The sequence below is a fragment of the Sinocyclocheilus grahami genome, unplaced genomic scaffold, assembly GCF_001515645.1.
Source record: "Sinocyclocheilus grahami isolate Dianchi unplaced genomic scaffold, SAMN03320097.WGS_v1.1 scaffold54.1, whole genome shotgun sequence".
In the NCBI taxonomy this organism is placed as follows: domain Eukaryota; kingdom Metazoa; phylum Chordata; class Actinopteri; order Cypriniformes; family Cyprinidae; genus Sinocyclocheilus; species Sinocyclocheilus grahami.
In genome coordinates, this window is record NW_015505233.1 from 5,535,323 (window position 1) to 5,559,217 (window position 23,895).

The 23,895-nt window shown below is 37.5% G+C and overlaps 1 protein-coding gene across 2 annotated transcripts in view; it reads right to left on the reverse strand.

The window, feature by feature from the left end:
• The window catches only part of LOC107583555 (PDZ domain-containing protein 8-like), a 64,995-nt gene that overhangs the window by 15,910 nt on the left and 25,190 nt on the right, over positions 1–23,895 (reverse strand). Inside the window, exons 4-5 of one of the 2 annotated variants that reach the window (XR_001609050.1) lie at positions 9,180–9,342; positions 5,063–9,040 (exon numbers count right to left, since the gene is read on the reverse strand). Coding sequence is in view for 1 of the 2 variants with exons in the window: in XM_016269819.1 (XP_016125305.1) it covers positions 6,780–9,040; positions 9,180–9,342 (2,424 nt within the window). In the remaining variant the exon portion in view is untranslated. Of the gene's footprint in view, positions 1–4,071; positions 9,041–9,179; positions 9,343–23,895 lie in introns of those variants that run through there. The other variant, XM_016269819.1, reaches the window with a different exon arrangement.

Genomic DNA, 23,895 nt, shown 5'->3' on the forward strand with positions numbered 1-23,895 from the left:
AATTTTCACGATTTCTTCAAATCTGGTACATTATATGTTTCCATTGCTGTTGTTTTCATTTAGGCTTTTGAGAGGAGATTTTTGAAAAAGCTAAAGGTCTGACAGCATCAGATAATCAAGCAGAATGTCAACAGTTCCTCCCGTCACGTTCTGTTTGTGTGACTTGCGTGAAAATGATGTACTGTACTATCAAAGATGAGCCACAGCTAAATTTTGATTACTTATGGTGACAAACTGTTTCAGTTTAGTTAAAGTACATTATTGCTGTAAAGCATCCAGATACTTTAGGTACTTTAGATTATATTTTGCTTTTAAAATGTATATATATATATATATATATATATATATATTTTAGTAAGTCCTTTGAATGTGCTGGAATGCTAATACATTCATTTGTAAAGAATGCCCCAATACTGCTCTTTCCCGTTTTTGAGTTTTCATTTTCCTCTGTTTTTTTGCTTTTAGCAAATGTGTTATTGATCTTCTTTTTAAGAACTGAACTGGCTGTGAAATGAAACATGGCCTTAAATTGAGCTCCTTAAATCTTAAAGCCATATATGAAATTACTGGGGTTTTATCAAGACTATAAATATTTATTTAGGCAATGAGCTTAATTGTCAAGTCAGAGTCTGTGCAGGTCTTTTCATTTATTTGTTTTATATTATTATTAAATAAAAATGCATTCTATGCCTTAAAGTCAGACAACCTGCTGCAAACACCATTTAATGACGAGTGTAGCTGTAAATGTGTTTTTGAGGAACACAATTCAGTCTTATTGTACCATCGACCACATACTTCATATGCTAAATGACAGCTTAATCAAATATTAAAAACATGTATAATTCCCATCTTTTGTTTATCAAGTAGATTATATCAGGCATTTTCATATGAGCCGAAATAATTGGTTTTGGAGTTCAGTTATCTGACTAGTACAGGTAAAGCAGTTTAGAAAGAAGTCTTCAATATAGCTTGATTCTCCTTTATTTTCTTGGCATTGTTGTACTGAGGGAAACATCCATTTTATTGCAGGATACATCCAGGAAAATAAAGTCATAGATGTTTTCCTCTGGAGCTACAATCAGTTTAGCGCAACAGTTGCGTCCAGAACTAGCCTTTGAGAAAAATCTTGTTAGCTCAGCTTTAAGTATCTGCACAACTGGAGGATGTTTGTGTTAGATGTGAAGAACGGCGCCCTGCTCCCAATCTCCTATCATAACAACTGCAGTTGTGGACAGAACAAATGCGCATGAGTCAGCAGACAAAATTCGGATTGGTTAAATTTGCTGCCAGTGTTTGAGTTGCAGCAGTGTCCTTTATCCTCGATGTTGTTTTTTAACCCGTTTTCCGAGTAAGGGTTGAGTATTCTGTCATTTATTTTCTAATTGTTTTATCAGAAATTAGTGTATGTGCCAATGTCAATGCGTGCCTTCAGACTGGTATGTCTTGTTTGTGTTTAAACTATATCAACTAGGAGGTTGAGTTGATGGTTTTATATCCAGTGTTTGGTCTGGTGGTTAGGTTTTACATCAGCTTTAGAGCTCTGAAGGTAATGTGTGTGTTACCGCAATAGAAAATAAATGTTTAAAAAGACATAATGCTTGTTTCCCCCAATGATCTTCATCATCTTGCAAACACAACAGAATTTACATGATTGATAATTCATTTTAGTACTGGTATGAAAAGAGAACCTGCTAGAGTGACAATTCAAGACTGCATTATGCAATGAAAATCCAATCAAATCAAACTTTAATATGTTCTATTGATTTAAAAACGTGCTTTGCTTTACTCAATTGGACCAAGGTTTAAGAGTGTTACTTCCTGTTATTGATTCTGCAGCGTGGCAATCTTGTTAACGGGTTCACCACTAACGAAATGCCACCTGCTCCCAATGTCTTATTAATGACTAATGTTATGAACATTGCGTTTTTGATAATCCTGATATCAGCTCGCAGGGTTTTCAGAAGTGACTGTCCATACAGTTTAACCCACTAAATGTAAGCAGTCATTCATACATTCAACACATTTTCCATTCCACTGTGCTACCTTTCCATTAAACACAGGATTGAGAACACAACTGGCTTCACGGTTATCAAATGTAGAGAAAATGACCACTGATAACATAAAGGGGTCATATGATGCGATTTTAATTTTTCCTTTCTCTTTGGAGTGTTACAAGCTCTTGGTGCATAAAGAAGATCTGTAAAGTTGCAAAGACTAAAGACTCAAATCCAAAGAGATATTCTTTATAAAAGTTGAGTCAACCAAGCCTACCTAAAACGGCTTGTTCTAACACGCCCCCACATGTTTACATCACGATGTGGGAAGATTTGCATAATGTTTCCTAATCTGGGAAGATTTGCATACTGTTTCCTAATCCTGGTAGAGTAGACTACAATGCCGGCTGTTCTGACTCACAGACTGCAAGTACGTTTTTCATATTTAAAGAATTTGCCACTAATGATTCAAACGCGAGTTTTGAGCAGTGTAGAGTAGCATTTGTTGTTTGTCATTTCTCCGATCACAAATGCAGGCATGGCTTTATGTTTACGCGGCACGATGCAACGCAACGCATAAAAAGACAGTACAAGTCATTATAATCCGTAATTATGTCCCCACTGGATGCAACAAATGCCTCGATTATATTGGGTTTTAATGTTTTTGTCTCGTCGCTCCAGCCGGGACACGGCATCACAATATGGTAAGGGGCGTAACTTTTCTGTCACACGCTTGAGGTATTCAGCCAATCACAACGCACTGGATAGCTCGACGCTAAATCGACGCGTTTCAGAAAGGCGGGGCATAGAGTAGAAACAATAATGTACAGTATGTGGAAAAGTTTTTTGAACCTTAAACCGCATAAACACATTTCATTACACCAAATACACAAAATAATCAAATCTATTCCCTTCCACTTATAGAAAACTATTTTTGTGCTATAGGTAGGCTACTTTTGCTCTGAGGAAACTCTTCTGGCCTAATAGTGTTTTTGGTGGCATTGTTTGGTCAGAGTGTGTCTTTTCTCAGCTGTGTTTTTATTCAACAGGTGCTTAAAAAAACTCAATTTTGTTCAAGGTGATAAATTAAGTCTCTTACCTCAAAATAAATGTGATAGTTTCATAGATTTTCCTTAACTATTTAAATCAGCAACATTTTTAAAAGGATTCAATGACAAATCCATATCATGGATTTGTCATTACTCATGAATCAGTCATTGCCCTTGATTACATCATGCTTTAGGGCAGTTTAACAGTGCATAGCAACAGTTGTTTAAAGGGGTCATATGATGCGATTTCAATTTTTCCTTTCTCTTTGGAGTGTTACAAGCTCTTGGTGCATAAAGAAGATCTGTAAAGTTGCAAAGACTAAAGTCTCAAATCCAAAGAGATATTCTTTATAAAAGTTGAGTCAACCAAGCCTACCTAAAACGGCTTGTTCTAACACGCCCCCACATGTTTACATCACGATGTGGGAAGATTTGCATAATGTTTCCTAATCTGGGAAGATTTGCATACTGTTTCCTAATCCTGGTAGAGTAGACTACAATGCCGGCTGTTCTGACTCACAGACTGCAAGTACGTTTTTCATATTTAAAGAATTTGCCACTAATGATTCAAACGCGAGTTTTGAGCAGTGTAGAGTAGCATTTGTTGTTTGTCATTTCTCCGATCACAAATGCAGGCATGGCTTTATGTTTACGCGGCACGATGCAACGCAACGCATAAAAAGACAGTACAAGTCATTATAATCCGTAATTATGTCCCCACTGGATGCAACAAATGCCTCGATTATATTGGGTTTTAATGTTTTTGTCTCGTCGCTCCAGCCGGGACACGGCATCACAATATGGTAAGGGGCGTAACTTTTCTGTCACACGCTTGAGGTATTCAGCCAATCACAACGCACTGGATAGCTCGACGCTAAATCGACGCGTTTCAGAAAGGCGGGGCATAGAGTAGAAACAATAATGTACAGTATGTGGAAAAGTTTTTTGAACCTTAAACCGCATAAACACATTTCATTACACCAAATACACAAAATAATGTTCTTTTTAGCAGCATCATATGACCCCTTTAAAAATTAATTTTGTTGCAGTATTCATCATTGTAATAAATGAAATACCTAGCCTACAGCAGAGCAGTGTGAACGGGTAGGTGCAAAAATTACAGAGGAACTTTTTTCATTTCTAATCATTTATTTATCTCAAGTGCATAAGCAAATATGATATGTCAGTGCGTAAAGGTCTTGCAGCAAGTTTAAAAGCTGTGCACTTTGTCGGAAGATGCCCTCCACCATAAACAAAACCCACAAAAGAACAAAATCATATTTACACGAAGCAAAAACAACAACAACAAAAGAAAGGATGAACCCACATGTTGAGCACTATATAAGTTCAGGGAGAAAGAACAGGGTTGAAAGTCACCTACATTACTAGGCTATTTACAATAGCGCTTTAAACATGACACAGTTTCCAATAAGAACAACAGCTTTCCCAGAAAAGCTTAACCACAGTTTGCCGAAGAGAATGTGATGTTTTGTACTTGTTACTTTACTGTTTTTTTTCTTATTGTGATAGAGATAATTGGAGAAATATTTTGACAGCATATGATGGTGGCATTGTATTTGAGAAGCACAGGATTACAGCAGCAGCAACTAGACAAGCAGCAAGAAAAAAAACTTAGAAAGCTTACCATTTTAATGTTATTCCTTCAAGTGAATCAAAAGGAAAAATTTCCTTTCTGGTTTGAGTGGTAATGAACTTCTTATGCAAATATTGCACAAGCAAAAAACAAAGCAAAAGTCTACACCAGCTGAATAGGATATGTTGTCCCTGCAACGAGGGGGTTCCACTAAGGTCCTCTATGGTGATATTGAGCCGGGGAGAGGGGACCCAACCTTAAAAATGATGTCCCAGGCCCACTGAATAGATGATATAGCAGCAGAAATGTTAACAAGGACAGCACGACTGTCAACACAGGTTGGTTGAACGAGGACAGGACTAGGACTTCAATCCTGGAGAGTCACAGCAGAGTTTCGCGCCAACTTTAATCAAACTCACCTGAACAAGCTAATCAAGGTCTAAGGGTTACTAGAAAGCTACAGGCAGGTCAGTTTTTATCAAGGTTGAAGGAAATCTAGACTACTGTGTCTCTTTGGGTCTCTAGGAGACCACTACTGTGGCTCTAGGAGTTTTGTCCTCGCCACCTAAAGGCTTTGTCGTTTGTTTTTACTAAAAATCTTTAATTCAGTAATGCATATAGCCAATTACAGTAGTTACTGTAAACCACATAAAGCAACAGCAAAAAAGAATCTTACTCCAAGTCCATTTAAAATAAATGAAATAAATGAAAACTAACCAGCAATACACAGACAGAGGCCACAACACACTCTCAGCTTTTGAGCCCAGCAAACAGGTTACAGATGGTTCATGAACTGGCACAGTAGCTTTGGGAATTAAGGAATACTGTATGCATTGACAAAAGATAGTTTTAATGATGTTTTACACTTTGAGAGAAGATGTGTTGAGAGGTGAACGGAATAATGAATGTAAACAGAGTCATTTGGGAGATACATTCATTAGTACACATGTAAAATTAACTTTCAATGGCAAAAAATCATGCCCAAGCACACAAATGTGAGACATACTGAAAATTTGCTTGCATTATAATAAAATTACACATTCCAAACCAAAAAGGAACAGGCTGACACATTCACACAAACATAATCATTCACCAGGACCATCTGATGGTGGATAAAAAGTATCCAAATTGGTTTGAGAAAAATCGCCACCATTTTAGAACTCGTAAAGGCTCAAAGCAATTTAATTGTGAGATTATGTAATGAGATTGTGACCATTATTGGAAACATATATTATGAAGTGAAAATTATTGGAAACTTATATTATGAAACATACATATGCAATATAAATATCCCTCCCTCAAAAAAAATCACAATGGCATTGTGACAAATATAAATTAGACAAAGAATGGTCCCCAGTATCATAATAACATCAAGATTATCTGTCCTATGAGGATACCCTCTCAATTCAACATTAAATATTCTAAAAATAACAAAATTAACATTAAAGAAATTATGCTTTAAAATTAGTAACAACTGTAAAGTAACACGAGAAAAGGTGCTTATCAGAGAGGAAAATGTTGGTTAGGAATGGCATCATTTTCTATGGACTGCTGTTCAGAATATAATCCTACATTTTGTAGTAGATATAGTGTAAGGCAAACGGGGCTTGAAGCTCAAAACACAACGAACAGGGTGTATTTCCAACCATGAACATCACACGTATATAATTCAGCCTATCAATACAAGTTAAAATAAAAATACATATTCAAGCTCATCTTGCTTCAAGCTCACACTAGCTCTCCCCTTTGAAGCTTGTTATGCTTAAAAAATTGACTGCACCTTTCAGGTAAGGCAGGTAAAACTTGGTTTGATCATGGGAACTCATATTCTGTGTATTTTATGTAATACTGCTGAAAGTCTACAGATGGTTCTGTCCTCTAAAACAGTAACCAAGGACTAAAGATGGGGATTTTTTTTAATAAAAAATGTAATAAATACAATTAAATTTTAATTAAATAAAAAAAAAAACTGGTAAACTACTGACACTCTCACAAAATTCCTCAATTGACAGTACATTGCAGTGATCTTTAGGAATACGTTTGCAAACCTCACAATCACCTGTGGAACACCCACAGGTCAAGTCAAACATGAGAAAAAGTCTTTGTTCTTGAATCCCAAGCCCCTAATGCCTTTCGTCATCTTTACGGTAATGCCTCCACACAGATCTGCTCCTCTGTAATCTCATCCAGCATCTGAACATCAACAGGACTGCAAATGTCACAGTCGTACACTTCTGTATCCATTAGTGCCTCCACCAGACCCTCAGTTTTGGCCTTCGGAAAGCCATGCTGTTCAGATGGTGAGGTGCTTTCTACAGACTCCAGGTCTTCGATGCCAGCACGGTAGTGAATCATGAGCAGAGTCAAAGCTTGGAGTCGTTCACCAGACTTGGCCAGAGCTGCCAAGATGAGGGCCTTGCGTCGAGAGTCAATCGTCTCTCGCTCTTCCACACTCAAAGAGTTGTTATGCTCCAGCTCCTGGTCAATCTCTTGCTGCAACTTGTCCAACATAAACTCCAGTTTCTGTGAACGCTCATCTGTCGGGAGGCCACGGTAAAGATCTCGACCAATCTCTTTGACGGCTATGAAGACGCTGTCATCCAGCCCACCTTCCTTGCGCACCAGTTTGGAGCCACTGCTTCCAGGTGGCTGCTTGGAAGGACTGGCCCCAGCATAGGTCTCTGTGTCACTGCTCTCATTGTCAGATGTGTTAGGTGTGTGTTTCGGAGAAGGTTCCACCACCCCTGGTCCCATTTCTGCAACCTGTTCCGCAAGTCTGGCTTTGGGCACCTGCCTCAAATTGAGGAGTCGAGAGCTAGTGTTGATAATGTGACGTGTAAGGCCAGTAGTTGCCCGATTGATGGTAGACTTGGCCTCAGGATCCGCCCCACGCCGGTCTGAGGCGGCTACACAGTAAGGATGCTCTGTTAGACACTTCTCCTGACACTTCTTGTGGCAGACATAAGAACAAGTCATGCACTGTGAGGCAGCCTTGGTCCACACCTTCTTCTTGCAATATTCGCACCAAGTGGGATTCTGGAATTGAGTGTCTTGAAAATTGTGCCGCATCTCTCCGATTTGCATTCCGCTGTAACTTGGTTCATCCCGGGTTACTATGAGTACCTGCTCCCGTTCCTTTTCCCGGTCTTTTAAGTCTTCTTCCTGTAGACTCCCTTCTCGCTCACGTTCTACCAGTCCACTGAAGAGGTCTGACTCCCCATCTGCAAGGTAAGTGAAGTTGAGTGTAACATCACCATAGCAGAGTTTCTCATTGAAACCTTTGTGAGTGCTCAAGCTGCGCAAAGCAGTACGGCTGACGCTGGCCCTTGGTTCGGGACCACATAGACGGAAGGTGCTTTGATATTCAGCAGATGACGTAGCTAAGCATTCCAGTGCTATGAGTTCTAAGCGCAAACTGACATGCCCCAAGCACAAGAGACTACCAAGCTTGAAGGGGTCCTTGCACCAAAGTGCTACATTAAGGAATTTGTGGTGGCTTTCCACCTCATGGATCACAGAGGCTTTGTTCCAGCGGGCAGCTCTGCTGCGGTACATGGTTTCAGATGATTCCCAGAGACCCTGCTCATCGACACTGTCCCTAGTGTTGGAGGAGCTCTCGGATATCTTGTCTTTGGCTGAATCTTGCTTGTTTGTGGCTGGAATATTTGGGATTTCCTCTGCAGGCTCTGGGGACTTGCTCACAGGCTTCGGCTCTGGTGACTTAACAGCAATTTTCTCTACCGGTTTGTCACCATTGGCAGGAGTGGGTTGCGTTTTTTCTGGACTTTTTTCCACTGCAGGTTCGTTACCTTCGACCAGGCTTTGGGTTTCTGAGGAGGCAGATGTGACTTTTATATGAGGCCTGGGAGGGACAGGAGGGCGTGCAGGTGGTGGAGGAGGGGGCACCGTTGGTCTCTGTGGTGGTTCAGAAGGTTCAGCAGTCTTGAGAGTTGGAGCCTTTGGTGATTCTTTGGGCTGGGGTTTGAGTGGGGACTGAAGGTTCAGTCTGCGGTTGAGAATTGGCGAGATGGAACCAAGGGGCTTGGCCAAGTTGGCCATAGTTTTTTTGGGACTTTGGTTTACAGAGAGCAGGAAATCCTCCTTAGTGTCAACAGTGACAGGAGCTGCAGTTGATTTGGACTCGACGATTAGCTCCTCAAATTCAAAGTCATTATCTCTGTTTTCAGATATGTCCATGCTGGTTATTGGGGCTGGGTCCTCCTCGTAGCCCCCAGGCTGATGAAGATAGCTGGGCTCCTCCATTGGGCCTAGGGTTTCTTGGAGTGTCCCCAAGCCCACAGTAGGCACCTGGTGCCGGACTGGCCTCTCATATAAGACTATCACTCTCTCTCCAGCTTGTTTTAGCAGCTTCGGCACTTGGACAGAGGATGTCACTTTGACTCCTGTGCAAACAGACAACGAAGAACGCTTGAAGCTTTGCAAATCTATTACAAAACCTTCCAAATTTAGGCATCAAATGAACTCTCCACCATGTCAAACATTCTGTTTGAATAGTAATAGTAATTGTATGTAATCTCTAACCTCCAATAGCAATGAGGCGATCTCCTCTCTGTAAGTCTGCCAGGGCAGCTGGGGAATTTGGGGTGACAGTCTCTATGCTCACATGCACAGTGTCACCATCACTGGCCGGGACATGCCTAAACGTCATTCCCACGCTCCCAGATGGTCCTTTAATCACCTCAGTCTGAAACAGACAAAGAGAAACAATATCAGATTTGCCAATAATATTAATGAAAATGTTGTGTAATTGAAGAAACTTGGGATTCACAATTATAATTAGATTCCAAGTAACTTTGTAAATTGTAACATCTTTTTTATTGCAGGTGTTGTTCCGTCATACATTAAGTCATAAGATCAACAAGTGGGACTGGATAGGAAAGGAGAAGTTAGGAGAAGCTTTTGTAACTAGTTGAGGGGAATGCTAGCAGTTAAGCCAAAAGACAGTGTTTTTTAAAGCTTATCTTTTGACAGCAACAGCAGTTTATAATTAGTGCGGACAACCTACATTATGATGTGAACAAAACAGCCTTCACTTTCTATAGAAAGCTCTCTCTTCCCATAATATCTAACACATTTTCATGGTGATAAAACAATGCTCTCGAAAACGGAGGTCTGCAATTACTGCTAATTTCACTGCAAACGTGCCACGAAGTAGCAGCTGCTGTTTCAGGCTGGCTGCATCACAAAGCCTGCATCAAAAAATCCACCTGCAGGTCCACCTGCCCCTCGGGGTGACACCATACAACAGCAGGTACATAAGGAGCAAGTTAGTGTGCCAAACTGTGGAAAGATTCCACTAGAACCACCAAGAAGCAAGAATGATGATCTGGACTGTATAATAGTTGCACAAACACCAGTATGATTGTTTTTCATTGATCTTTCCATGATATGCCCTCTGTGTCTCCCGTGTTCTTTCTCGCCGTTGTTTGTGCTGGGGGTGGGCAAGAAAAGACAGGATGCAGATCTATGCTGCCGAGATGGATGACTGTAATTTTGCTGCTGTCATTTGTTATAACCCTTGAGAAGGGCACTGATTGAGTTAAACATGGGATGAAAAAACAGACAATCTACTCAAGCTGGCAAGCAGAAGACTGACTTTCCCAGTTTTGACCAATGACTAAATGTCTATTGAAACATTCAAGAAACCACTGAAAGTTCTTAGAAGGCAACTTGCAAAAAGACACCCAAATTCAACAGTGTAAAATGGATAGTTTCAACTTCACATATTTTATATTAATATCTCTGTCTTGTCTGTCTATGTATATTACTAACAAATCTAACTCTTTAAAATTGATATCTTATGTTGCTGTTTCTATTGTGCCACTGAATAAAAATAAAAACATTAAATGTTTTATTTGAATATTTACTGTTTAAAATGGTCATGCAAACATTATTTTGAAGCATATTTTTTACATACTCAATTGCATTGCAATTGAAGGAGGGCATTTGTGATAGTCATAGGAGTATAAAATGAGACCAGGAGAGAACACTTGTTCCAATACTGTTTGCATACACGTCAGCTTAGCTGAGATGCGGAAGATAAGTTTGTTTATAACAGACAAAATGAATACACAGGAACATAAATCTTAATGACTGAAGGGCTGCTGTTAAACTCTCCACAGAGATGATTAATTCTGAACATTTCCTCCCTCAGGACACAACCTGATCCCACCCTTTACACATGTCAGAGAGGGTTCATGGGAGAAAAACAAAAGCTCCAGGCTTTTTTGAGGACACTGATGGTCTTTTACCGGCATGTTTGGGATAATTTATTGCAACCTGTTCAAGATAGAGAAAGAAAACAAAAGCGAAGTGTATGTGAGGAATCCAGAATAAAACTGATGTTCTGGATTTAATGAGTTAGATTACTGAAATAAATACAACAAAATAGAAAACAAGACACCATTGTTTGCAAGGGCTGTGATCTAGAGAAGGCTTTCATCTAAAATTAAACACAAAATTACTTCCAAACATTCAGATCAAAGTCTTCAGGTACAGGAACATGTCGTACCTCAACATCAAACCTGGTTGGACCTACATTACATGATGCCTAGACTTGAAGACTGAATGAGCAATATTTGGTCAAGTTATCTACATAAAAGAATACAACCACAGAAGCACTAATATCAGACTTAATTGCAATAAAGTCCACAACCAAACTGGAATTACAGTAGAAAACAACAGGATTTGCCTTAAAACAAATATAAAAATAACTAGCAGAGGGTGAAAGAGACACCTGCGATTAACATGCACCTTTGTTTTCCCACTTTTAGAACGACAAAATGACAAGGTTCAAAGACAGAGAGAGAAGAAATTAAAGAAAATGAAAGATTTGTCTGACACAGGAACCAAACGGCAACATTGAGCAGCAATTACAGGCGATTTCTGTAGCCGAGCGGTGGCTAAGGGGTAATTACACAACCATGGAAAGGCACAGCAGGAAGAACACTCACACACTCATTGTGTGCGTTACTGTGTGTCTGCATGTGTTGAGTGCAGGTAAACGGACTGCTGCCGCTCCGACTGCTACGTGAGGATGCTGTTCATGTGTCAATTTGTTGTCCGTCTCACCTCATCACCACAAGGTTCACAGATACACCCTCACATCAAGTATCAGGGAAATATAAAATCGCTTTTCAACAACAAACATGTCCAGGTCAGTGCCATTGATTACAGCATAAATGTCAGAATTAAAACACAGCACTTACATACCAGTACACACATTCAATAGAACCACAATAAAAATTAAACCTCTTGTCATTATTTACTCACCCACATGTCACGCCAATCACATGTGACTTATTTCTGTGAAATATATATTGTGAATAATGTGCTGGTTCCTGCTTCTCTGTTATTACAATGTGGAATTGAGTTTACAAGCTCTGATAAAAGCAAGTATAAAAGCAGCATGTAAGTACTCCACACAAATCATGCACATAGTTGTGTCTTCAGAAGCCATACATGTAGTTAAGATTTGTACCAAATTATCAACATTTTTTCTAAATAATTAATAATTTTATTTAACAAGGGAGCATTAAATTAATCAAAAGTGACAGTAAAGACTTTTACATTGCTTCAAGAAATTCTAATTTATGTTGTCCATTAAGGAATCACATTAACAATTTTTATTAAGGAATCCAGGAAAAAAAAATCCATCACCGTTTCCACAAAAAAATATTAAGCAAGCACAACTTTTTTCAATATTAAGCAACAATTCAACCTATCAGAATGTTTTCTGAAGGATCATGTGACACTGAAGAACGGAGACTGGATGGCTGCTGAAAATTCAGCTTTGCAATCACAGAAATAAATAACATTAGAATATATTAGTGCTGTCAAACAATTAATCTAAAAAAAATAAAAAAAATTACATAATATTTGTGTGTGTACTGTGTATATTTATGATATATATATAAATACACATACATGCATGTATATATTTAAGAAAAATATGTTGTTTATATATTAAATATATCTATATATAATATAAATTATATGAATATAAATATATACATGTAAATGAATGTAAATATTTTTAAAATATATATTGTATGTGTGTATTTGTATATACATAATAAATTTACACAGTACACACACATTATGCACACAAAAACTTTTATTTTGGATGTGATTAATAATTTGACAGCACTAGAATATATTCAAATATAGAAACTATTTAAAATTATAATATTTCACAATATTACTGTTTGTAATGTATATTTGATCAAATAAATGCATCTCTTATTCATGTTTGATCATAAAACACAACTAAATATACACATTAAATATACGTGTAAACGAAACATAACTAATTTGTTTTCCATGGAAGATAGAATGTAAAACGAAGTTGGAACAACATGAGGGTGAGTAAATATTTATTTGAAGTAATGTAAAAAGCTTGAATGCTGGATCAACAAAAAAAATCTTGAGACATGTTTAATTACAAAAGCATCTCTGATGAGGAGAGAGAGAAGCAAACAGCATCGAACTTTTGATTTAGTTTACTTTTCTAGTTTTTCTCTGATGTCTCTCTCTCTCTCTCTCTCTCTCTCTCTCACATGCACAACACAAAACATACAGCAATATGCTTGGCCACCCTAATACTGCCTCTAAATGCACACAGACATCAAATTGTTCTGTGCACTCAAAGAGACAGACAGGCAGATGGAGTAACTGCTCAGAGAAAGAAAAAATGTTACAAAATCAGCCTTACACACTCCAGATATAGTACACTCTAGTCTGTACAACAAAATGGAAGTTTTCTTCTAGTCATCACAGGTGTCAGTGAGTGCATGCGTGTTTGTAGGTGGTAGATGTGTTACGTGCACTGGTGTGATTGTTGACAGATGCCCATTGAAGCTATTGTGCAGAATGGACAGTTGCCTTGTGTGTACACCTGTTGCTGGAGGAGCGACTGTGTGTGTTCAGCCAAACCTCCCACTCTCCATTTCTCTCTCTCTCTACCTCCATTTTTCCTGCTATCCATTTCATTCATCCTCCCACTCCCTTCATCCCCCACCTTTCTCTTCGACTGGTTTATATAAATCTACCCTTTTCAGACCAGACTCTCATCCGTTACTTAAGCAACACGGGCGATAATGATGATGCCCAACAGACAACACAAAATTGATATATACTTTGCTTTACCCTTTAGGCACATTCAGGGGAAAAAAACATGGAAAATTTTATTTCTTTGTAGTTTGTGGTTGCTTGCAAACTATATTTTGGCCCTTCAGAAGACTTTTATGCAGACCAAGGCTGCATTTATTTGATCACAATTGCAATTATTATTATTATAACTAAAAACAACTTTTTTATTTTTATATATTTTAAAATATAATTTGTTCCTGTGATGGCAAAACTGAATTTTCATCAGCCATTACTCCAGTTCTTCAGAAATCTTTGAAATATGCTGGACATTTCTTATTATTATTAATGTTGAAAACCATGATAATTATTTTCAGAATTCTTTAATGGATAGAAGATCCAAAGAACAGCATTTATTTGAAATATTTACTGTAATTTTTTATCAATTTAATGTCTCCTTGCAGAATAAAAGTACTAAAAGCCTTGGTTGAATCAGCTTGTGATTATTTAGATCACACTTATAGCTTCCAGATCAAATGCACAGAAGTTCTGAGGGATGACAGAGACTGTGCCAAGTCAAACACTCGTGCCACGGGTGATCAAGTGATAAATCAACAGAATCAACAATCAAGCAGCAGGTTTATTTGGCCCTTTGTTGAGTGAATGAGGTGTTTGGTAAAAAGATCCATCGTCAAACAACTATGGAATAACTCACTGGAAATGTAATGCGGTTTGACGTGTTTCATTGAGTGGCACAAAGATCGAGGATCGAAGCAGCAACCTTCAGCAACTTCAGATGCACAGAGAAAATGTAGCTCACAGCTTTTGTATACTCTGTCACCTCAGAGCCTGTTTCTCTTAAAGGTTTTTTTTAATCTGTTAGTTTTATCCACAAGCAGAACTACAGAGGTGAGCTAATGAAATTAAAGGAACACTCCACTATTTTTGAAGATAGGCTCATTTTCCAACTCCCCTAGAGTTAAACAATTGAGTTTTACCATTTTCGAATCCATTCAGCCGATCTCCGGTTCTGGCGGAAGCACTTTTAGCTTAGCTTATCATAGATCATTGAATCTGATTAGACCGTTAGCATCTCGCTAAAAAATGACTATTTTTCCTATTTAAAACTTGACTCTTCTGTAGTTACATCATGTCCCAAGACTGACGGAAAATGAAAAGTTGCGATTTTCTAGGCCGATATGGCTAGGAACTATACTCTCATTCCAGCGTAATAATCAAGGAACTTTGCTGCTGTACCATGGGTGCAGCAGGCGCAATGATATTACGCAGCGCAGCATTTTTCCTACAATAGGAAAAATATAGAAACTCTTTGGTCATTTTTTAGCGAGATGCTAACGGTCTAATCAGATTCAATGATCTATGCTAAGCTACAGCTAAAAGTGCTACCGCCAGACCCAGAGATCGGCAGAATGGATTCGAAAACTCAAATGTTTAACTCTAGGAGAGTTGGAAAATGAGCCAATTTTCAAAAATAGTGGAGTGTTCCTTTAAGATCGACAAGCACATTCAGACTTACTCCCACCAGCTGGCAAAAAGAGAAAACACAAACCAAAGAGTCATGCTACAACAAAGAAATGTATTTCTGTAAATAATATGTAAAATACGATTTTTCGTTATTTTAAATGAATAAGAATGCTAAATTATCGCTTTCTCCATGTAATATGGTTTATTTAGAGAAAAAGAGTGTGAAAACAGAACATTTTAACTAGATTGTTTTGTATTTTACATTTTACATTGCACATTTTGAATGTAATTTGCCACAATGGCTGTTTAACTGAAATTATGATTCCTCTGATTAAAAAACATCCTTTTTGCCATTTCAGAGCAAATATACAAAACGACGTTAAGAAAAGGCTGTAAAATATTAAGATATCTTTTTTTAGCTACAGTATACTGGCCAGTTCTACTCCTCAAACATTCTGTATCTTCCTCGCACACAGTGGCTGAGTTCAGTGGTCAGATGCAGTGAGAGCCATCAGAGCAATGGTCAGTAATCGAATCATCTGGCACATGTCAGAGAGTTTAGTGTTAGGGTATAGGGTAGAAGCCCCCGCAAGGCATACGCACGCGCACACACACACACGCACAGCATAAGAGAGCTCTAGCGATTAATAGTTTGTTTCAAAGGAAGAAGAAAAAAGTAACAGACGTGAAAGAAAGGAGGCTTAGATCGATCAGCTGAAGTGGACAGACCAAGGATTTTAGAAGGATCTAATGAAAACAGAAGTGAACGTCAGATTTTAAAAGAACATGTTTTCTCAAATAACAAATCTGATTGTTTTACAAGTGGTATTGTACATAAAGTTTTTGTTGTTTTCCAGTAAAAAAAAAACTGCACTTAAAGAAAATATATAGAATTTTATTTTGTCACGAATTCAGTCCATGGACTTCCGTTTATTCACCACCAGAGGTCACCCTTTCCATTACATTGACTCTCGCACAACACAAACTGTTGCATAGCACCCTGGACTACATATCCCATCATTCTTTGCACGATTTGCACACTGCACTGATTGCACACATTTGTTTATAATCACCTCACTCACTATATAACACACACTCTAACCACCTTTCTCTGGTGAGTATTGTTTAGCCTGTACCCCTTTCCGAGTCTCCGTGTTTTCCTTGTTTTGCCTTGCCTGTTTTTGCGGTTTCTGATCTACACAAATTTTCTTGGATTTCTCCCTCTCATCTCGCGCCCCTGTGATTCTGTCTGCTGATCGGTGACCTACGCTAGCCCTGGGACTATTCTTGTGTTTTGCCCGCCATATACCTGTTTGCCATTGTTTTGACCCTGCCTGTTTACCACGTCTCTTGAATAAAGTCTGCAGATGGATCCACACGTCTCACGTCTCGTCAGCCCCGTTACACCATGTGTGCATTTTTTTCAAGCATCAATTTCACAATTTTTTAAAATTTATTCTTAAAAATACCCAATTTATATTAGATAATTGATGTAATAAATCCATTCAGATCCATCCATCCTGGAAGAATTAATATTTTTTTCTGTGAAGTACATACCACACATATGCATATATTATCTGAAAAGTAGTGTTGATATCTTTAACTTTTTCCTTAAAATAAACTTATATTGTATACTGTAAAATTGTTGTTTAGATATTATTTTTTTTACCATCAAAATTAGTTTTGCAATGACCTGGCTATCGGCTGATCAACACAATCACCTGAAATCAATGATTAATTTTTTTTTTTTAAATGCCTACGAAGTAAAAATCTAATACACATATTTATCTATAAATGTTCTTAATGATTTTCCCCCCTCAGTGTTACAACAAAACTGCAAGGATTCACATAACCTCAGATAAAGTTTAAAAAATATTCTCAATTATCCCATTAGTGACAAGATTAAAAATTAAGCAATGGAAATATTATATTGAGAAATTTCAGAGCTTGATAAACTCAATTTCTAAATGTCTGACAGCCAAAGCTGGCAGGAAGTGAGGATAATCAAGCAGGAAGTGTTGTTGTGGATTAATGTTTTTTATATTAATTTGCCTGGTTTAAGTCACATGAAGCATAATAACTCATGGCGGTGGTGGAATATTGTCCTATCACTGCCCTTTTCCAACACTTGCCAAATTCAATCACTCGCTCTTCTTCATTTCACCCATCCTCCAATCCATGCAAATTAACAAAACGCTGCATTGCACATAGTTACATGACAATGACATAAGGTTATAACTTACAAAATCTACCATATCCAGTTCTGACTCAAAGTTTTAAATTAGAGGAAGACAATTTGCACTAAATATTACGTATTAAATATATACATATCATAAAAACCTTAACAAAAATCGACCACAAATTTGATGATTCCAAATCAAACTTATGTGCAAAACAAAATAAGCCTTTATTTCTTGGAAGAAACCCTCAACCATGGGTTCAGCAAGGTGCACTAATTGCTTCTCATTTTCTGTTTGTGGACGAACCTATTCCAGGAAGCACTCTATCTGTTCAAAGCTGGGATGAATGCAGTCGCATCTCATCATGGACGGGCTGAATTTTCATGTTACCGCTACGTGTTTGTGATAGGAGGAGGCTTTTCAAAGAGCGCCACACAAAAGGGAGGGTTGTTATGGAGACGGGGGATATTCAAAAAACAAGACCCTTCTCATCCCTCTCATTTGCAATTGTTCACAGCGGCCAGAGCGTTCTTTAACGTCCGTCGAGTCGGTTCCGTTTTTAGCACCTTCATTGTTATTCAGCTGCTCAGGATCTGTCCCCTCATCTACATGGACCCGCCCCCGGTTTAACCCCCACGTGCACGGGACGAAAGGTAGAATGGGAATGACCAAATGAAAGATGGAAGGGAAAATTAAGAGTCTCTCCTATCAACACTCAAAGGCCAACCAACATGCTGGGGGAACAAGAGTGCGTCCTTATCACTCTGGCATTTTGTTTGTCATTTTCATTCTCTCAGCTTAAACTGAGGCAGTTACTTAAAAGTGGAGTTTCAAATGTCCTTTCCCATGCATTCAGCAGCTGTCTGATACTGTCAGAAGATTCATGGCTTTATAGCACTCTCACCAGCAGCTCTATATTCAACAGGTGACATTTTGCTTCAAAGAGCGATGGACTCTGAAGTGTAGACTAGCTCCTGGCTCCAATCTGACTGCAAGCAATTAATGCTCCAGTGAGGACTGTGCAATTGATGAGGCCAGCAAGAAACCTTCAAATATGTGTGCCAAACACTGTTCATCCATTAAAACGGGTTTCAAATGAAGGTCCACAACTTATACATCAAACTACTATTCATCAACCCAAAAATCAGCACAGATAATACTGTTCCAGTAACAGAAACAGTTCTGCAACAACGTAATTTAAAATCAGAGAGAAATATGAAGTATTAGAAAGAAAGAACGAACGAATGAAAATAAGAAAGAAAGAAAGAAAGAAAGGAAAAGAAAGGAAGGAAAGGGGAAGGTAATGAGTAAGACTAAGCATAAGAAACAATGAGAGAGAAAAAGAATGAAGGTAAATAACTAAAAAAAAAAGAAGGAAGGAATGAAAAAAGAAAATAAAGAAAGGACACACAGAAAGAAATATTATTATAATTAATTATAAATTAAGGAAATATAGTAAATGGCAAAAGAAAGAAAGGAAACAAAGGGGGAAATAGGAAACTATGAACTTTTAGGAGTTTAGGAAAGGAAAGTTTAGTGAACGAATGGAAAGTTTAGGAAAGAAGAAAAGAAAAGGCAAGGCAAGGAAAGGCAAGGAAAGGAACCTGAAAAAGAGGAAGGAAATAAGGTAAAGGAGTAAGGAAAGGAAATGAAGGAAGAAGGGAAAGGAAGGAAATACAGGAGGGAAAGTAAAAAAAACAAAGGGAGAGGAAAGGATATGAAAAAGGAAATGTAGTAAATAGCAAAAGAAAGAAAGGAAACAAAGGGGGAAATAGGAAAGGAAATTAAAGTAGGAAAAAATATACTAAGGAAATAAACTAAGGAAGAAAGGACGCTCACAAATGGGAAATAGGAAACTATGAACTTTTAGGAGTTAGGAAAGTAGAAAAGAAAAGAAAAGAAAAATTAAGGGAAAGGAAAGGAAGAAAATACAGGAGGAAAAGTAAAAGAAACGAAGGGAGAGGAAAGGATATGAAAGATGAAACTAAGGAAAGAAGAGAAAGATAATCAGAAATGGCAAATGGAAATGGAAAAAGCAAGGAAGGAAATGAGCAAAGCAAATCAAAGCAAAGAAAAAAAAGGTATAGCTGTAAGCCTAGCTATATAACGCTAGAGCCTCACAGTCGTCTCTGCAGCTCTCTCTTTCTCTCTCCAATCCTTTTATTTCCAGGAGAGGTGCCTGGCCAGCAGCAATAAACTGCATAAAAATGAGATTTAGCAGCAATATACTTCAGACTGCATCAAATCGTAACAGCACAGACAAAGAGCAGCTGGCCTGTCAGACACCCCGGTACAAACAACAACTAACTAAAGATACAGCAGCAGCTGACTGCGGGCAATACATACTTCAGAACAAAGTTAAAGACACTGGGCCCTGACCCCATACACTCGGCTGGGGAACAAGAGTCAGTTAACTGAAAATCACGCTGCGCTGACTAACGACAAGGAGGATTCTCCATACATCGTCTCACAATATGTGGCTCTAATGGATTATGACAATTTATACCACTTTGCAAAATAATGCTTTAGTTAAGAAACAAATCTTTGGGGCTGTGAAAAGTGCACCTGTCTGTCTCAAGAAATCTATTAAATTGATCTCCATAATATTGATTTATTAGAAATGATCTGGCGTGTTGTAACATTTCCGTTATCTGTTGCAACTTGTGTCATCTTTTAAATGCATAATATCTACACTGTGTTCACGTGCATCAAGATTCGGCCAACCAATCGGTGTTCAGCTTTTTCTGTTGTGGAGGGCGGAGCTGGGATTCATTTAGTGAAGGGGCTGGAATAACCAGCAATGAGTGTTAGCTCTGTGGCGCTGGTAATACACCCATCAGACGCTCCGTCATGCACAAGGACGGCTGTCAAATTAGTTGGATGATCGTCATTGGCACAGTGCAAAATCAATTGGAAATAAAAAATTAGAAAAACAGCCTGGAAAAGCCTGATGACAGACCCTAAATAATATGACTTTCTTAGGCACAGAAGAAAAAAAGTGTCTAGCTTTGAGTGTCTAGAAAAGAGCTATAAAAATGTAATGAATTATGTATCCTATGAGAAATGTTTTTATTATAAATTATTCCAATGATTTAAATTATATATTTAATTCAACGTTTACGAAACTCGTATAATATATAAATCTTTATTTATAAAATATATATGTATAATTATACGTTAAAAGACAACATTTTAATAACATTTTAGATATGTAAAATACACACTAACACAGCATCATAGTGGCCTGAAAGCCAGTCCTCGGGGGGAAAAAGACTGTGATAAGACAAGGTGCTGCGGATGAAACAGCCATCTTAGAGCCATTATGAGATATGTCTGTATCTGAATAAGCTAAGACGAATAGGACCTGAACTGATATCCTGACAAAGCAGGCATACAGAGGGTTATTTGTCTTTGGTTTAAATTAGATTTAAATAGGTGGGCAAATGGAAACACACAAACATGGCAGCTGGATAACCCACACGCCACAAATTGAAGGCAAAATTGAGTCTGTGCGTATGTGCGTGCGTGCATGTCTAAGGGACATTCAACAGCAAACATCTGAAATGAGAACATCACAAAGACGTCATGGACATAACGGACGTAACAGGACTTCAAATATAAAACACACACTCAAGTGAGCAAAATGCATGTCAATCAACTAAAAAAATGAAGGAAATGAAAACCACTGATCTGGCAGCATGGTTTAAACAACATCACGACTCTCTAAACAACGATGACGGAAAAATCCCAGTGAAAGAACTAGCTTCCCATAACACACACACACATATACATGCACACACAAAAAAACACAGCACACACACCCCCTGCAGTGCTCGATGGTGTTATTTGGATTGCAAGGAACTCACACAGACCATATTTTGAAGAACCAGGACATAACGTTATTCTCACAGAAATGTCTAACACTTTTCTAATGCTTCTTGCAGCTGGAATAACAACAACAGAAAATATTTCATTGGAGCAAAAGCCTGATGACTGCACAGAAACAGCCACACAGAAATAAAGCTTTTTTTCCCCTCTGTCCATGGGTCACTATGGTCTGACCGGATGAAGTCAGGTTGTTAAAATAAATGATCAGTCAGGCATCAGAGCAGATGTGCAAATATACGTCAACTCACTTGCTGCAGCTCTATTGGAAAAGAGCTATGTCTGTTGGCCAATAAACTTCTGTGACTTTTCCAGCCAGGTGCAAATACTGAATAAGAATTTCTCACTAATCATTTATGAATTTATTAAGAATCATTTTATAGAGTTTGCGCTCTCAATTTCTAAAAAATATTTTACAGCTGACCTCAGTTTAAAAATGCAAAATATAAAAAATTATAATTATTTTGGCTCTTTCTGAGTGCAAACACTATAAAATAATATTATCTATATCTAATCTATATTTATATCATATCTATATCTATCTAAATTAACAATTATGAATAATCTTAATTTTTAATATACATGTAATTTATATATGTAATTTATATATATATATATATATATATATATATATATATATACATATAAAGGATACAAATTTCTTACTAAACATTTATGAATTTATTAAGAATCATCTTATAGCGTTCATATATATATTTATATATATTATATAGTTCATAGATAAAAATATTTTACAGCTGATCTCACTTTACAAATACAAAATAAAAAATATTTATGATTTATTTTGAGTCTTTCTGAGAGCAAACTCATATATATATATATATATATACATATAAAAATACACACATGCATGTATATATTTAAGAAAAATTTTATGTTTATATATTAAATATGTTTCTATATAATATAAATTATATGAATATAAATATATACTGTATGTGTGTGTCTTTATATATACATAATAAATATACACATTACACACATACTGTATATTATATAAACAAAAACTTTTATTTTAGATGCGATTAATTGCAATTAATCGTTGCCCAGCACTGTTTAAAAAGTTAATTATTTATTTAATTACATAATTTTATTTATTTAGAACTTCCTGACATTTCAAGGCATTCCAATATCACAGGAACCTTACATAGCATATGTATGTTAAAAAAGGGTTTCTTTGCATGGACATTTCTTACAGTCTCTAACTTATCTAGATGACCACGTACACTGAGTTTTGCTGGAAATGGGCATCGGCGGGCAAGCGACTGCAGGGCGGTGCAGGTCGATGGTGAGAGCGGCTGGAACGGCAGGAGATAAGAACAAATGAAAAGACCCCAGAGGTTCAGTATCACTTACTTATTACTGATAGCGGTGTTAGCCTCTCTGCACCAGAGGCGTAAGCTAAGAAATCATGCTTTAACACTTCAGCGTTTAGATTGTGTTAAAAAACAATCCCCCAGCATGCACACAGACAAAATGGGTGTCAAGTGCTATCATGCACATATTCTTTTGTGCACATACCATGGTTATACCCCTGTAAATACTGTGTATAGGAACCATTGCACTTATGAGCAGAGATCACAGTGCTGTTTTATAAGTAAAATTAGTTTAGGATATGAGGAACGTAATATAGAGAGATGGAAAACACAAAGAGAGGAAAGAGATATCCAGTGGAGTGAGAGAGAAAGAGAAGGGTGCGAGAACATAAGAGAGAGGGAGAAAGAAAAACAATGACCTTTTCCAGATGATATCTGTACTAATCCTGTGTTTGAGTCCCTGCTAAGGTCTCTGAATCTGGGGGTCTGGGGGAAGCTGATAAACACGAGGTGAAACGCACAGTGGCCAGTGTGCATCTGCATCTCCATCTCCGTGCATAATTCTGTATTTCAAATAAACAAGCCTGCATGTGTGCACATTCATATGAGCGTCTACGCAAACACGCACTTAAGCATGCAAGCAGTCGCTTAAACACTGCATGTCCTTGCTGATGGGATTGGTCAATATTACATATGTGAACCCTTAAGTCAATGTAGAGTCATCAAGCATATAAACATGCGGTGTCAGTGCTGGTGCATGCCTGTTATAGTGATCAGATCTCTCGCTCTTTCTTTCTCTCTCTCTCTCTCACACACACACACACACACACACAAACACACACACGCAGGCTTATTGTGTTTCTTAATTAAGTAGAGTCTACAGCCACACACAAAGAAATATATTGTAGTTTCTGTACAGCTGTTCATTTGAGATGTATTATTGTACTTCTAAAAATCAGATAATTGAAACAAAACAAATAAGTGAATAAATAAGTAAACGGCAAATAAATAAAAAATAATAAGAATTATGTTATTATACATACTGTACACTACCCTTCAAAGTGTTATGTAGAAATTAATACTTTTATTCAGCACATACAGATTAAATGGATTAAATTACAAAAGACACAGCATTTATGCAAAAAAAAAAAAAAGTGTTCCAAAAATTGTGTTTTAAATGCTGTTCTTTTTATTCATCAAAGAATTCTGAAAAATGTATGAGGGTTTCCAAAAATATGAAGCAACACAACTAATTTCATCAAT